Source organism: Amblyomma americanum, chromosome 9 (assembly GCF_052857255.1).
Source record: "Amblyomma americanum isolate KBUSLIRL-KWMA chromosome 9, ASM5285725v1, whole genome shotgun sequence".
In the NCBI taxonomy this organism is placed as follows: Eukaryota; Metazoa; Arthropoda; class Arachnida; order Ixodida; family Ixodidae; genus Amblyomma; species Amblyomma americanum.
The window spans coordinates 9,539,938-9,557,250 of record NC_135505.1 but is presented as its reverse complement, the minus strand read 5'-3'; the positions used below and the strand labels follow the sequence as shown (position 1 = coordinate 9,557,250).

At 49.6% G+C, this 17,313-nt stretch overlaps 1 protein-coding gene across 1 annotated transcript in view; it reads left to right on the top strand.

The window, feature by feature from the left end:
* LOC144104976 (solute carrier family 22 member 7-like) overlaps positions 1 to 17,313 on the top strand; it is a 180,015-nt gene that overhangs the window by 162,255 nt on the left and 447 nt on the right. The window contains exons 5-6 of the mRNA XM_077638201.1: positions 1,419 to 1,743; positions 17,208 to 17,313. The exon at positions 17,208 to 17,313 is cut by the window's right edge and continues 447 nt beyond it. Coding sequence (XP_077494327.1) covers positions 1,419 to 1,743; positions 17,208 to 17,313 — 431 coding nt within the window. The remainder of the gene's footprint in view (positions 1 to 1,418; positions 1,744 to 17,207) is intronic.

Sequence of the window (17,313 nt, the reverse complement as noted above, 5' to 3'; positions counted from 1 at the left end):
CATCCCATTTACATCATCAGCATTCTGCTCCAGTTTTGACAAATGGTTATCAAATATGCTACTGTTTTTTTCTGTGTTCTCAATGCGAGTTTTTAGTTCAGAGATGTCAGTCTGTATCACCTGCTGCCCATTCATCAGCTTCTGAAATATTTCCTCAACTGAGGGTCCTGGATTCTCGTCAATATCGCCGCAAATAAGCAGCAGGGTACAGAAAAAAGAACCCTAAGCAGTACTTAAGCATGCATGTGGGCTCAGCAGAACTGATAGATATCGATCATCACTTCTTACTGATACATAGTAACTAACCTGCATAACAAGGAACAGACGCATGCTTAGCGGCCACCGCTGGTTATCATCGCCGAGCCCACTGCCGATGCTTGGGTGCGGTGTTGCTATTATAGCCCTGGTATGCGCTGACGTCACAAAGCCGTAGACGGTTGAATGGTCAGGTTCGATGAAGACGTCACTTTTGTACTGCTTGACTAGATAACTTGCAATCGGCGAGTTATCCGGCGTCGAGGTAGCTTGGCCAAAAAAGGCAGTAACAGGATCTGCATCAAAAGGAACAGACGCATGGTTAGCGGCCGCCGCTGAGTAAAAGCGCCGAGCCCACTCATGGGCCATATAAGGGTTTCGCCTTAAAATCGGAAGGCTTCCATCACCAATTAGGAAGCATTTTGCCTTAAGTTTCCAGCCTCTTTGTGTACGAACGAGAGAAAGAAAGCTGAAATCACCCTGTACTCCTGGTCAGAGCAGCGGCATGCCTGCGTCGCTGTGTTTATCGAAGACATTATGCGTGTCTTAAAATGGGCCAGTCCTGCTGTTCCCGAGGAAGCAAAACTGGGCCAATTATGGTCGATCTTGAGTGCTTTTTGTTATTTTACTGGATAGCCTATCTCGTCCTCTGCCAATGATGATGCAACGGTTGAGGTCGGGAATACAGTTACTACCAGCAGTACCTTTGATACATTCGCACTTCTTGGAATGCTTGGCTAGGTGATTGCTACATTTCCCATGTTGCGTTCATGTTCTTATGTTAATACTGAGTAAAGGAAAAGTCTTCGTCAGTTGTGACATGTCATGTGTCAAGTCAATCAGTCTAGCGCTTGGAAGTCATGTCCGCTGCTGCGCCGACCGCCGCTCTGGACGCTTGCTCTTGCACTTGTGGCACGTGATGTATCACGTGATTTGCTCTAGCTGAAACAATTTTTTTTCTCGCCGAAGTTTTGAAAAAATAAAGATTAACCAAAGCTAAACCATGTCTAGCCATGCTTATGAAATATTTCGCTGTGTATTTTCTGGCTTGGCTGAGCTGAACTACAGCCAATTTTTTTCTTTGGAATCATCTACCGTCTCCCATGTCCGCACCTACTAGGACGCCACGGTAGTGAGCCGATAATGTTCCCTCCGCATTACAGGTTTTCTCTGTACCTTGCCTACTATACCGGCTGGGCCACCGACACGCGGACTTTCAGCCGTCAGTTCGAGTTGGCCAAGTGGGTCGTGGTAACGGGGAACACCCCGGCCATGGCCGTCGCATACTTCGTAGTCAAACACCACAACCGGGTCTCGGCGCTCGTGCTGTTCATGTCCACGGTGGCCATACTGCTCGCTGTCCAGTCTGCAGTGGCTGCCCTCGGCATGAACTTCCCGCTAGCGGTGGCTGCGATTTGGAAGAAGCTGCTGCTCAACATTGCCTACGTCGTCCTCTGCGTGCATACGGTGGACGCGTTTCCCACGCAGGTCAATTGGTCTTTTTCAGCTCAATGGTCACAATCTCCTCCTGCTCTATTCTCCTTTGAACATGAAGTCACATAGTTGGAATTACCAACGTGCGCGCAACAACGCGGTCAACAATACGGTTGTTAGTTCTGAGCTATGGCCAGCTGAATCGCAAGGAGTCGTCAGAACACCCGTATGAAACGTTAAGCAGATTATAAAAAAATACAAGCGCTTCAGGTGAAGTTCAGGAATCACCGGGAAGTGCCTCGACCTAAGTTAGGAGAATTTCGCTCTCAGTGTCATTGGCAAGGAGGGAGATCTGGGGCCGAATCACCGAACTGTAAATCTGCAGACAGTCTGAAAACAATCTCAAAGCCTCGCTCTTCTTGATCGGCCCTGACCAGGATCAGGGCGGTGTCAGAACCGACCAGCAAGAGACTGTCTTCAGATTGAGAGCATCCCGTAATTCAACCGCTGGGCAGTCCCTCTCCGCACGCTGTAACTGAACTTGTCGAGAAAAATAGGTGTGGTTTTAACGTAGTTATACCGAGTAGACATGCTAAAGCATGTGTTTGGACTGGTTGGCTAATGTTTTGCTTTGCTGGGTCCTCGGCTCTTTGTCGGCAAGCTCTGATCGAGGTTAAGCTGACCCGATCTATTCGCGGCGGAGATGGAAGTTGATGAGAACGACGATGTGCAATGCACAGCGCGGATACCAGGGAATCTGATCTGTTCGCACCGCCACATGTTCTACACGCAGTCGAGGCAATATTTATTTTATTTCTCCACGGGCCAAGGCCATCCCAAAGATCAAGCTTCACACAAACTCGGTGGGCTGGTTAGACCTCGTGAAGTAGTGCTTTCGCGTAGAATAAAAACCGGATGTCGTCATCCGAAGTGTTCGCGGCAATACAGTGAGTGTTAAGTAGCGAATGCGAAATACTTCTTTGCATTTTTTTTCAATTTTTGTAACGTTCATAACAAGCAATGGTATATTTATTTTATCTACAAAATGAGATTGTTTGGCGCAATTTAAAAGGCGGATAGTTTAAGCACGACCACAGGATTTCCCGTAGGAGCGGCCTACCGAATCGCTGAGCGGAAAATAGGGAGTGTGTGACGCAGCAGTTTGCAGTTCCGGCCGCCAGGGGCGCCATTCATCGGCGATAAGTTGAACATGGTTCCAGAAGTCTAGGTAGTGACCACAAACGTATCAAGTTGAGTTTCAGAAGAGAAACCAATGTACGACTGAAGCGAGATGAACAATCAGAGGGCAACTTTTACCGAGAAAAGCAATTGGAAGCAGCAGCCAAATAAATTGAGAAAGGAATTTTTGAGGATAACGAAACAGAATGGACTTATACTAGATTAACTCGATTAACTGAGCTTGAGCTAGCTAAGGTGGGAGTTAAGCCAAAAAGGAAAAGGCGCAAACCCAAAAGTTGGTGGGATGAGGAGGTCAAGAAGGCGATAGAGAAGTGTCAGGAAGCGTCCAGGGAACACAGATATTCCAAGAAGAGGGGGAACCAGAAGCTGAAATAGACAGAAAATGGGATACCTTCATAAACTGTAGAAGAGAAGCATCCTATTTTATTAATTAGAAAATTAGAAGAAAGTGTGCTCAATGGATGTCAAAAGTAAATAAAAAAGGATGGAAAAGCAGCTCAGAAATTCTGGAAACATCTAAATACAATGAGTAATAAGACTAGGCTAGAGCAAAGGTTTATTGTTACAGATCAGGGTATTAGACTAGAAAGGGATGAAGCAATGAAACATAGGAACAAGTATGACAGGAAAATTTAAAGAAAGGAATGATGCACATAATTTATTGAAGGAGGATAGACCGGTTACTGCAATTGCTTCACTTGAGCAAAGAGAGTGGGAAAGGGCAGAGAAGAAGGTCCCTAGTGGCAGGTTGACAGGACCAGATGGTGTTCCGATAATGTTAATAAAGAAGCTAGGACCAAAATCGAAGCAAACATTAATACAGGTAGTGAACAAAATGATAGTGGATAGCAAAGCACCAGATGAATGGCGATTAAGTAGAACGAACTTGATATAGAAGGGAAAGGGGAGCAAAGCGGACGTAAGTAACTACCGTCCCATAATAGTCACATCTGTGGTTTACAGGGTGCTGATTAAGATTATAAAGGACAGACTGCAGGCTTGAGTAGAGAACGAGAGGGTGCTAGGGGAGCTACGAAATGGGTTCCGGATACAAAGGAGGTTGGAGGACAGTTTGTTTTCATTGACGCAGAGTAAAGAGATTGCTGAAAAGGAACACAGGTCCTTATGGCTGGCATTTCTGGATATTAGGGGAGCCTACAACAACGTTATTTGCGAGGATTTGTGTTACATACTGGGTACATTGGATGTGAAGAATGGAGTAATTAATATTTTAAAAGTTATATATAAAGGTAACTGAGTGCTTATAAAATGGGAAAAAATGTATCAGGGCGTATAGAGATAAAGCGGGGCAATAATTTTCTTTGTCTCCTTTGTTGTTCATGTTGTACCTGCAACGGTTAGAGACCAAACTAGAAAGGAGTGGACTAGGCTTCAACCTTTCTTTTTCCTAGCGAAGAGAATGGATTAAACAGTGATTACCGGGACTAATGTGCGCTGGTGATATAGTGATAATGGCTGACAACAAGGAAGATTTGCAGAAGTGCTTATAAAATGGGAAAAAAATGTATCAGGGCCTATAGAGATACAGCGGGGCTTAGGCAAGAATTTCCTTTGTCTCCTTTGTTGTTCATGTTGTACCGGCAATGGTTGGAGACCAAACTAGAGAGGATCGGACTAGGCTTCAACCTTTATTTTTCCTAGCAAAGAGAATGGATTAAACAGTCATTATCGGGACTAATGTGCGCTGGTGAAATAGTGCTAATGGCTGACAAGGAAGATTTGCAGAGGTTGATAGACATTCGTGGTACAGAGGGAGAGAGATTAGGTTTCAAGTTTAGTCAGGAAAAATCTGCTGTCATGATATTTAATTAGGAGAGCGGCGGGCATAGAATACAAAAGTTCACGCTAGAAGTATTGGATGAGTGCAAGTATCTTAGGGTGTGCATAAATAACGGTGCTGAGTATATCACAGAGCATGAAAAATGTGTAATGAGTAAAGCTAGTAGGAATGCAGCTGTCATGAAAGGTAGGGCACTGTAGAATTGCAATAGGTATGAAGTGGTAAGAAGGATCTAGAAAGGGGTGATGGTTCCTAGCCTGACTTTCCGCAATGCGGTACTGTGCATGAGACCAGATGTTCACGCTAGGTCAGAAATCAAACAACGCGGCATAGAGAGGCTAGCTTTGGGAGCACAAGGCAATACAACAAATCACGGGGTAAAGGGTGACATGAGATGTTTGCCATTCGAGAGCAGAGAAGCTAGCAGTAAGATAGCATTTGAGGAGCGATTGAGAAAAATGTGGGAAAAGCAGTGTGCTAGAAAAGTTTCAGATACATATACAGTAGGAATGTTGACACGAAATGGAGAAAGCGAACTAGAAAATTGACAAACAAATATCTCGTGAGCTGTAGTGGGGAATTCAGCAATTATCGGTTAAGAAAAAGTTAAAGAAACAGAGAGAGCTCTGTGGAAAACAGGGATGCTGACAAAATCGCCCTTGGGAACATACAGGCTCTTTAAGCAGGATATTGCCAAAGGAAATATCTATGATAATTGTAGGGGAAGCTCTTTGTTGTTTAAGGCCAGGACGGAAGTTTTGCGGACTAAGACTTATAGAGTCAGGTACCACGAGATAGACACGTTGTGCGCTGCGGGCGGAGAGGAGGAGGAAACGGCTGAACAGTTGATAGTTTTCTGTAAAGGGCTTCACCCTACAGTGTAAAGTAGCGGGGATGATTTATCCAAAGCATTGGGGTTTAAGGACAGTGAAGGAAAAGTATATTTTAAGCGGGTAGAAGTTACCAAGCGAAGGTTATCTGATTGGTGGCTAAAATTCAGACATGAGTACAATTTCACAATTCATGGCTAGGTGGCTTGAACCACCGCCCGATTTAGAGGGCTCAGCCTTATTTGTCCATCCATCCATCCATCCATCCATCCATCCATCCATCCATCCATCCATCCATCCATCCATCCATCCATCCATCCATCCATCCATCCATCCATCCATCCATCCATCCATCCATCCATCCATCCATCCATCCATCCATCCATCCATCCATCCATCCATCCATCCATCCATCCATCCATCCATCCATCCATCCATCCATCCATCCATCCATCCATCCATCCATCCATCCATCCATCCATCCGTCCGTCCGTCCGTCCGTCCGTCCGTCCGTCCGTCCGTCCGTCCGTCCGTCCGTCCGTCCGTCCGTTCATCCGTGCGTCCATCCATCCATCCATCCATCCATCCAAATCTGCAGAAACAATTGAACACCTCATACTCAAATGTGGTGGCATCAATCCGGATGTGGATGCAGGCACAGTCAGTTTACCTGAGGCCCTGAGGTTGAGAGATAACAATGGTCATGTAAATAAATCTGCGGCGGAAGTTAGCAAAACCGATTGGAAGATTGGTGGCAACTGCCACCACTCTATTTCAAAGGGGACACTTCTGTATCGTACGCGTCATGGGCAGCGTGCGAAATGGTGGCTTAAACGGGCCACTGATAAGATTATGACCTGAAGCATTGCGGTTGCCCTCTCGCCCTACTGCCGGTATAAATAAGCGCTAGTTAATAAAGTTGGGTCTTTTGCCCCGTGGCATTCGGCGTGTTATGACTTCGATGCATGGTGTCAGAAGTGGCCGACTTTGACGCTCACTTCTTCGAACATCTGCACAGACCAAATAATCAAGCGGCGGGATGGATTTGCTACGACAACCGAATGCACTTCGCCTCAAAGGGGACATCGCATAGAATTGGCAGTTGTTCAAGCAGAAGCGCGAGCTGTTTCTGACCGCTACAGAACCCGCCGAAGAGCCGCGACTAGTGACAACGAAAACCGCTACTGTTCACCACCGCCGGTGAAGACGCCATTGATGTATTTAACACTTTCACTTTCTCCGAAGGCGAAAACAGCAAGGACTATACCACGGTAGTGGAGAAGTTTGACGTGTGCTGCGAGGCGCAAAGCAATGAAGTATACCATCCAGCCGTTCAAACACCCAGTCCTCTGCGATATCCTCCCACCCGACCTGCTGCGCCGAATCGCCTGCCCTGCCTTGGACAGCCGGCCGTAGGACGAGCTGCGCGCTGCCATTCTGGCGCGCTTCGGCGTCTCCTACTGCCCGCTGCCGCTCTACGGCACTGCAGACCCGCTTCCACCGCTACCAGCAGCTGGCCCAGCCTCAGCCTCGCTATCGCCCACGTAGCCTTCCTCATAGCACTGCCCGCCTCGGCAGCCCCTGGCCGCCTCCTCGCCACTCCTGTCCATCTCCGGCCCGGCCGTTCCTCTCCACGACACACCAGGTAGGCTCCACACGAGCTTGGCCGCACGCCCCCCTCCCACGAGTTCCCTCTGCTCTTCTTTCGACCTGCCTCCTAGCGTTTCTTCGTGTGAACCCGCACCCACGTCTGCCCAGTTTCACCCACACCGCCCTACACTGACGTTGTCGCCCCTACCTCCTGACGACTCGGCACGCTCGGAAGCGGCATGCATGTCGTGGCTTTCAGCATACCCGCCTGCTTTGTTACAGCAGCCAACAGCTCACCAATCGTCTGCAGCGACATCGATGCCGCAGCCAGGTGCTGCTGCAGAGCTCTCGGAAAAGCCCAAGCGTGCTAGCCACACCTCCAGTCCCCGCAAAGGTCCACCGCGCACTAAAAGTCACACGATGCAAGTTAAGGAGGCCAACCCGGTGACAGCAGTAGCAAGCATGGCGATTGTCGCCCGCTCTACTTTGCCTGACAAAACCCTGAACCAGTGCCAGAGCCTATCCTCAAGCCAAACCAAGCCACTGATGTGGGCCCTTCTTGCTCCTCACCGGTGTTCGAATCTTTCAAGAAGCCTGATTCCCGTGGCTCGACCGCCGCCAAACGCCGGTTCCATAGGACACTTCCGCGCGCTGCCTCTTCCCCGCAACAGAATCGGTTCCATCCACGCTACAACTTCATCAGCCACCGTCTAGCAAGATACCTAGGATGGCCCGGCCCGCGGACGTGCCCACGGTTGCTGCCAAGGCCGCCTCAGATTGCCGCTCCTTCGCCGGCGTCCTCCTCCATGAACGGCTCTGCGCTAGTGGCAAGGGCGCCCCTCGTGCGGCCTCGCGTCACGTTCAAGCCATTCAGTCCACGGCTGGCTGTGCGCGTCTCCCAGCAGCCACATGCAGTCCACCACAGCCATTCCTCCGCCCGGCACCTCACTGCGCCCCCGTAGCCGCCCGCCTGGGTACCGGGCAGCTTGGACTGGCAACCTTTGCGCGACTTTCGCGACCCTCAATACACTTATTTACCTCTGCTGCGCCGTCCATCCAGCGCCAGCCGTTAATTGCTGCACCACAAACGCCGGCACTGGGTCCACATCGCAGGCCTACCCACATCTCTCAACTACCACTAAGCGTCCCTCGACGGCCTCCGAAATCTCGGCCTCAACGCCACAGCTAGAGTCGCCCACCTGAGCCTCATATTCAGACCCCGGAAGGCCTGCACGCGTCTTGACACATACCGACTTATCGTCTATAAGGGGGGGGGGGGGGAGGCCTGTAGCGGCCCGCGCTACTGGCAGTGCGCGTGATGCCGAAAAGGGCGAAGTGTCCCCAGCACGCGCTGGGGAGAACGCTCGAGAACTTGGCCAGGGCCGGACGCTGCCGCCGCCGCTCCGCTGCTATCCCTTCTCCGGCAGCCCTCATTAAAAGTGGCCGCGGTCGACTTCTTGGGCGACCTCCACAAGTTATTAAGAAATAATAAACAAACTGACCGTCTAAAAGACCGAACAGATCTGCAAGGCCGCCGAAGCAACAGCAGCACATAAAGAAATGTGGGGACGAGACCATAAACAAGTGAACAAAGCTCAAAAGATGTGCTCTGCCATTCGTCGAGAGCAACAGTCCTACAACTGCCAAAGGTGCCCAGGGACACACTCATCGCGCTGCTGTCCTGCCTTTGGGCATACATTTCACAAATGTCGGGGAAGAAACCGCTTTGCCGTCTGTTGTAAAACAAAGCAACAAATCAGCGAGCTCACTGGTACCGAGGAGGAATTCAATGTACTGGGCCGTGACCTCGCGCAGCATGGTCAGGGAGCGCGACTGCCTTGTTCAGGCAAACGCTGGTAACTGGTCGGTGAGTGTGAAAGCTGACACCGGTTCGCAAGCCAACATTCTACCCTTCACTTTCTTCAATAAAATACAGCCAAAGCCAGCACTGACGCCAAGCTGCGCGACTTTGCGGTCCTTCGGCGGAAGCAACATTCAGCATTTTTGCACAATTGCATCGGAAGTGAAGCTAAACTGTCGTAAAGCCGCCCTGAAATTTTTCATCGTGTGGAAAGGGCAAGCAATACTAGGACTTGAAGCGTGCGAACTCCTAAAGCTTCTTTCCCGGCAAGTGCACAGCGTGTTGCAGGATGCCAGACAAAAAATAGTAGATGAATTACGTAATCTGTTCAACGGTACAGGTTGCGCTCAGCGTCGCTACCATATGGTTTTCCGCGATGACGCAGTGCCGTTCGTACAGCCAGCGCGAAGGGTGCCACTATCCCTTCTGGAACCACTGCGTGAGGAGCAGCAGCGCATGGAACAGCGCGGAATCATTTCCAAGGTGATGAAGCCCACAGACTGGGTAAGCCCTCTTGTAATAGCACTTAAAAAGGATAGAAGGCTCCGGGTATGCATAGACAATAGGAAGATTAATGAATGTATCAAAAGGGAACACCACTAGATATCAACGTACGTGAGAAGACATAGAAGCTGAACTGGCCGGAGCAACGGTTTTCACGCGCCTAGATGCAACATCAAGCTTCCACCGGATACCATTGCACGAGGAAACCTCAAAAATATGCACGTTTGCTACACCTTTCGGGCGGTACCATTTTCCTCAGGCTACCCTTCTGAATTCCTTCAGCGCCAGAAGTTTCTCAAAAGAAAGATTGTAAATGAAATCTTCGAGGGTCTGCCTGGTGTAAGTGTATATCTCGACGACATATTAGTCTGGGGTGCATCAACGCACGAGCAGAACAAACGACTGAGATCAGCGCTAGAAGCGGCAGAACGAGCTGGTTTGACGTTCAACGTGACCGAACGCAAAATTGGCGTGAGACAGAGAATTTCTTGGCGAAGTAATCAGCAGTGAGGGTGTAAGGCTGAGTCCCTCCGTGATACAATGCATGATGCAAATGCCCGAACAGAAGGACAAGCAGTCGTTGCAAAGAATGCTTGGCGTCACTGGCGCACAGGACAGCAGTACTGCGGAGCTTACTAAAGCAAAGCACAATGTTTGAATGGACAGCGAAGAACACCAAAGAGTGCAACAAGCTATGTGACATCATTAACAAAGTGTGAGGTGCACAAAAGATCCTCGGAGGATTTGTGAACGCGGTGCGTCGACAGTTATGCGTCGGAATGCGGAGCGCTGCGCGTGCCACCCCAGCGGTGCGCGTGCGAATGGTGTGTGCGAGGCGACGGCGACAAAGAGCGTGGCGAGCACGAGGGGCGGAGAGCTGACGTGTCAGAAAACTGAGGTGTGAAGGAAGACAGCGCAGCGGTGATCGTGTCATTCAATCGTGGAGGTGGCAGCCGTCGGACGTTGGGTCCGTGCTGCCGTGGACCTTTCTTGGATCACGGACGCAAGCCTCCTGCGTTCTTTGCAAGTGTGGAGGTGGAAACCGATGGACTGAGGGTCCGTGCTGCCTAAAGGCACCCTTGGATAGCCTGCTCTAAGCCTCTGGGGTTTCGTGACAGCGTCGACGGGACATGGCTACGTTTTTCCTGCGGCTGCCATGTTCTTCGGGCTGTTGACGGGACACCAGCGGCGTCGACGGTGTCACGAAACCCCAGAGGCTTAGGCTGCTCTAAGCCTCTGGGGTTTCGTGACACCGTCGACGGGACATGGCTACGTTTTTCCTGCGGCTGCCATGTTCTTCGGGCTGTTGACGGGACACCAGCGGCGTCTCCTTGTGTTCCCCTCCGCTCCTACTACCGCCTGGCTCTCGTTCGCCGCTTCTTTGGACGCAGCGCCAACTACGCGTCGCACTACAACCACCCGAGTTCGCCCTGTCTGGAAAAAGCATCCCCTTCTTCACCTGGGACGCTCAGTACCTTGTGAACTCTTTCCTTTCATTCTGTAGTGTTGTACGCTTGTTGAGTGTGTGTTTTTCTTGTTGGCGTGTGCATTTCTTACTGGCCCCCCTTTCCTTTAAGTTATAAATGCGGCTTCGTTTTGTTTTGTTTGATCTCTTTATTCTCTTGTTCGAACGTGCACGCGATGGCGTTCCCCTTTGGAAAGTCGCGGACGCGCTACCAATTCGCGACACAAGCAACCACTGCTATCGCTTTTCGACTCTGCAAAGGCAACTAAAATATGGTGCGATGCATCACGGAACGGCTTAGGCGCTACTTTGCTACAGTGTCAAGATAACGAGTGGAAGCCGGTCGCATACGCGTCTAAAGCACTCACTGAAACACAGCAGCGATACTCACAAATACAAAAAGAACCGAGGGTGATTGTGTATGGATGTGAACGAATCAATCATTTCACCTAAGGATGGAAGTTTATTGTGGAAACCTATCACTGACCATTGATTGCGATATCCCATAAAGCAATCGGTGACATGCCACTAAGGTTGCAGCGCTTCTTTCTGCGAATGCTTCCTTATGACATCAGAATTGTTTTTGTTCCTGAAAAACACCTCTTCCTGGTGGACATGCTGTTTCGAGCTTAAATCGACTGCGATAAGGCCGGCATCGACAGCGAAGATGCAGAAGTACCTGCCGTGAATGTAGTTTCGTCTCGCGCGAGCTAAAAAACTTTAACGTGACTGGTAGCCGAGGCAAGCAAAGATAAATAAGCAGTGTACTCGGAAATCTAGGCACAGGAGAACAAATCGAGGCGAGCTGAAGCCATTTAATGCCGAGCTGTCGCAAGTCCAGGGTATTTTGTTAAAGGAATGCAAGGTTGTTATTTTCACCAGTATGAAGCGCGAAATACTGAAAAAAATTCGCAAAGGCCACTTGGGTGTTACTAAATGCAAGGCAAGATCCCGAAAAGTGGTATTCTGGCCGGTAGTGACAACCGACGTTGAAGATTTTGTTCAAAAATGCGCAATATGCGGGAAATACACGTACATACAGCCACGTGAACCAATGAAAATGCGCCCGGTACTTGAGCAGCCGTGGCATCGAGTTGGCATTGGAATTTTGTACTACGGCGACCGGACTTGTCTGTGCGTTTACGACGCGCTTTCGAACTTTCCACAGGTGGAACTGCTTCGAGATGCATCAGCGAACGCTGTCATTCAAGCAACTAGCGCTATCTTCACGAGGTACAGCATATATATGAAAGTATGTTCAGACAAAGGATCTCCATTTTCAAGCCACTTGTGCAAAAGAATACGGTTTTCACAACAGTACTTCCAGCCCTAGATACCTCCAGTTAGATACCCCCAGTCAAATAGCCTCGCCGAAAGGGGGATGCAAGTGGTAAAACGAACAATAAAGAAAACTGCTAAAACCAATCAAGATTCCTGGATCGGTTTGCTGGCATGCAGGACAACTTCACTGGAAGAAGCCGAGTCACCAGCAGAGATCCTTCAGGGCAGAAAGCTCCGAACAACGCTGGCAAGCATTCAAGATGGCCCTGGTCTACATATTGTTAAACACTGTCAAACAAGGAACAACCGGCAAACACCGCCACCTCTTCACCAAGAGGACATTGTGGGCGTGAAGAAGCTCTTCTGGGACAAAAGGCAAGGGTCATGCAGCGCTGTGCTGAACCCAGGTCCTACAACGTTGTCACAGAGGACGGAAGACTTCTGTGTCGCAACCGAAAGCATTTGATACCTACGAAAGAAACCTTTCGGCATGAACTTGATGACGACAGCGAGGACACCTCTGGAGACAGCACATCGCAGCAGCAGCAGCACCACCGCCACCACCAACAGCAACCGCCGCAGCATCCAGTGACGTCTGATGGTGATGTAGTGTCAAGCACACCGGTGCTAAGACGATCGCAGAGACAGCGTGTTCCCCGTGACGTTTGGCTTACAGAAGGAAATTTGAGCAAGTGTCCTGAGCTATTCTTTATGCAGTGAGCTGATCCTGTGCTTACAAACTTCCCTATGCTGGTGGTTCTTTGTTATAAAAGAAGGAATACGTATCGTATACGTGATGGGCAGAGTGCGCAATGCCGGCTTAAACGGGCAACTGATAAGATTATGACCTGAAGTACTGCGCTTGCCCTTTCGCCCTACGGCTGCTATAAATACGGGCTGCAAAATAAAGCTGGGTCTTTTTCCCCCAGGCATTCGGCGTGTCATGACTTCAATGCAGCTTCTACCTTCCATCCATCCATTTGAAGCTCTCGGGAGGCGGGCGCAGCGGGCGTTTTGTAATCTTTAGCCGGGCGTGCCCCTCCTGCTCGTTTGGTTTTCAAAGCGAAAGCTTTATTGGCCGCAAACTCGCGGTACTCCATCGAGGCACGTGACGTCACAACGCGCGCCTAGCCGCGGAAGATTACTGTGCTTCGCGCGCTCGCCGCGCCGTCTGGCATGACGTCACACCGCACCGCTCGCCGCCGCCGTTTGGAAGGACGTGACACTGCGTTCCTCGTCGTTGCGCTCGCCTCCTCTCGCTTCGACAGCTGCGTCGCATGCGTGATGTCACATGATTGAAAAGGAGAGCTGGCGTGCGCCGCAACCACAGCTGAGGCGACAGTATGGGCGGCGACAATTCTGATAAGCTGGAGGAGGCCTGGAATCGACAGCGGAACGAGATTAGGAGGAAAAGAATCGCCCGGGAAATAGACGAACAGAGCGCCGAACGACTGGCTAAACGCCGCTGTGAATATGCCGCCGCGAGACAGGCACGTTTAACGTCCGGTGTCTCGACCGCTAGCAGCAGCGACAGCAGCCGGAGGAGAGACCTGAGTCCTGCTTCACTGAAGACGGCCCGTGATGAACGATGGAATGCGGCCAAGAGACTTCAGCGGCGGGCCCAAGAAAACGAAGAACAACGTGCCGTTAGCCTAGAGAATAAGCGCAAGAGTGACGCGACCCCTTCAATCCTTGGATAGCCTCGGTGCTGAAATCAAACATGGACCTACAGGTCATACTGGACGTTTATGCCTGTGCTTCATACGTTGTGGAATATGTGAACAAGGCCAACCGGGGAGTTTCTTATTTGCTTTCGCTACATATATCCTGGCATAGCCGAGCTAAGCCACGGCCATTTTTTCGCTGCGCTACACATGTGCAAGTACGCAAGTAAGTTCGAAAGGTTTTCGTTTCATTTATTTGTACTGTAAGTCCTAATCACGGGCTATAACAGGGGTGGGTAATGTGGTACAGAAAACTATAATAACACAAACATCGGAAGCGGTCACAAAATTCGGTACATAAAGCGTTCGCCACTTATACAAAATAAAACTGGCATATAATTCATGTAGACGATCAAACATTGTTGCAGCTTATCTAGGAATTGCCTAAGTGATTCCCTAAGTAAGTTTTCACACCTGAGTACCGCAAACAACTTTTTTTTTTGCGAGCACTAAGTTTTGTGTAGCGAACGTCGCAGTCTGCAAGATTCCTGCGCTGCCAGGCGGATACATGGTACCACACCGACCACACCAAAGCAGAACCCAACTTAGCACGAACTAAGCAGCAAACAAAAATAAAACATACTGATGGCTGGTGCCTTTCGCAGAGGACAATTTTAGAATCCACAGCCTCGCCTGAACCGGACGGACATTTTCTCGATAAACTCCGCTCGCTCACATGACCAAGACAGAGCATTGCATCCACAAAAGCCGAAAAAAGCTCAGATGCCTTTGAGCCCGTCATTCGGTTCAAAACTTTCACGGAAATGAGAGGGAGACTAAATAAATCAGCAGACAGACAGAAAAGAAGGGTACGAAATCTAGCGCATGCCTACCAGCATTGAACAGTGAGAAGCGAGGAGCCCAGTTCTAGAAAAGAAAGGGTCTTTTATCAGCAAGAACCTCATGAAAATCCAGCCCATCGCAGATAGCAACACGAGAACTAAGCAGCAGATTCCACCCACAGGCCGTCCGGCCAGTGACATCCACCTGTTCTCATGACGTTGCGGTTAATCCTCTTGGACGGATAGCGTGACATCCGAGGGAGTGGTAGTTGAAAGGGGATTAACCGCTGCTCAATGGGATTAATCGTCGTCATGAAAATCGGTCGGCGCCATTGGCATCTTCCGCTTTGTTCTTGCGTTGTATCCGACTATAGTTAACATTTTTAATGTATTCTGATTTGCCTAATTTCGTTTATGTGCATGTATAAGCACAAAGCGCTATTCAACAAAATTTTATCACGTGTGTGGTGTATTCCTTGCTTCTGCTGCATGATGATGTGCACCACTCTTGCGAAGAGCCGGATTCGTGCTGCGCTGTCCTAGATAGTCACCAAAAACAAAAGAACGCCCCTGGGACAAGTTCTGTATTCGCTTCCCCTGTAGTCATGTAAATTATGTTTGTGCCATATCTTCCATAGGCTTTTCGAGAATGCCAGAAAACTTGCGTGCCGCACATGTTGCAAGTCTAACCTTCCAAGAAACCCCAAAATGTCTTACCATGAACTGGTGCCCAACGTAAACTTTCAGAATGTGTGGCTACGCAAAAATTTCCCGTCATGGCAGATACATTTAAGGCCAGCCAGTGGATGCGACGCTCCACTGGTGTTATGTGCTCGCTACGTTTCAAAGAGGAAGATTACAGGAATGGAATGAAGCCGAGGTGCTTAGGCGAACGGTGGTTCCGACAGTTTTCATTCATTCATTTATTTCCTCAAAGATCTCAATCGAGACATTACATGAGGGAGTGGGTGGTTATGGCAAACAAAGGAAATAAATTATGATGAGAGGTTTTCGATGAGCCGCTTGAATGCTCGTGGGTTGGTGATAGTAGAAACTTCGGGGGGCAGGTTATTCCAGTCTCGTGCTGTACGTAGGAAAAATGAACGCTGAAAGGTCACGGTATGGGCTTTTGGGGGATACACTGTATTTTGATGGCGAAAGCGGGCAAAGCGATGGGCTCTTTTTATGTAGGGGTTATCAAAAGGCAAGGAATGGAAATATTTATGAAAAAGGTTAGGACGTGCTATTCTACGGCGCTCAGCTAGGGGGGTAGTTTTGTTTGCGCTTTTAGTGCGGAGATGCTGGCATTGTAAGAATAATTAGACAGAATGAAGCGTGTCGCGCGATTCTGAACCGACTCGAGGGCGTTAGATTATTGCAGTGAGGGTCGAAAATAGCATTAGTATACTCCAGCTTCGTTTGCACAAAAGTTTGAAAAGCAAGGTGGCGCCAAATGTTTCGCCGACAGCCATAACATGGCGATGTCCGGCAACACTGTGCAGTCGGGGGCAGCCGCAGCCAAATCCGTAGCCAAATCGGTACATTGCGTATCTGCGCCAGGTTTTTGTGGCGCACCTCTGCTGCTGTGCGATGCAACCCGAGGGCCCGCAACGCCTCCGCGATTTCTGCATAGACTGCGGCGTTTCTGTTCTGGCGCCGCAAATTATTTAGGCGGTCCTGCCAGCAGTCGATGAGAGCGGCTGTCTCGCGCTCGCTCCACAGTTTCCGCGCCGACGAGTAGGAGGACGCCATCTTTGTTTACACTGACGGCGAAGCTTGGAGCGTAGTGTAGAGAAGTTTTTGCCATGAAATCTCATACAGTTGCCAAAATGCTTGTGTTACTGAGCCGCTGCAACATCAGAGGGGGCTATCATTTTGCCTGTTGGTTCTCTTGTCTAGTTATTTGGTTAATATTCCTCAAATGACGGTTTACGCTGGACTCGCACTGACATTGAAGTGTTAATCTGGTCTTATTCGACGCGAAGTGTGTGCTACCAATGGCAATTTGAAGGTACGCTTCATTGTAAAATAAGCAGACCATCTCATTCCGTGCCTACAGACCGTTAGTTTTAGTGAGTTGTTCAATACAAAAAATGCAACATCGTGTATCATGTTGCACCAGTGTTTTGTTAACTTGTGTTTATTTTTATAGCTTCATGAGAGCGAGAGTGTTTTCGATTGCGCTTGGAACCTCAAGCACTCTTGAGGAATCGGCATCGAGTCAAGCAGGATCGAGCTCGATTGCGCATGAAAGTGGCCGTGTGACAACCGTCGATCTGCATTGAGTTCGATGAGCATTGACTCATTGAGGATCGAAAGTGCCCGTGTGACAGGGGTATAACCTTCCGCAGTGAGGCGCGCGCTGTGACGTCACTTGCCACCATGGAGAACCGCCACTGTTAAATCGCGAGTTTACGGCCAATAAAGCTTTCGCTTTAAAAATGTATTCCGCCTGGCACCTAATGAAATAATATCCGCAGATTCGCAGCGTTGGCTACTCCGGAGCCTACACCTGTGGTCGGCTCGGGGCGACCGCTGCCAGCGGGCTGAAGCGGATTGCGGAAAAGCTGCCAGGAAACATCAAGA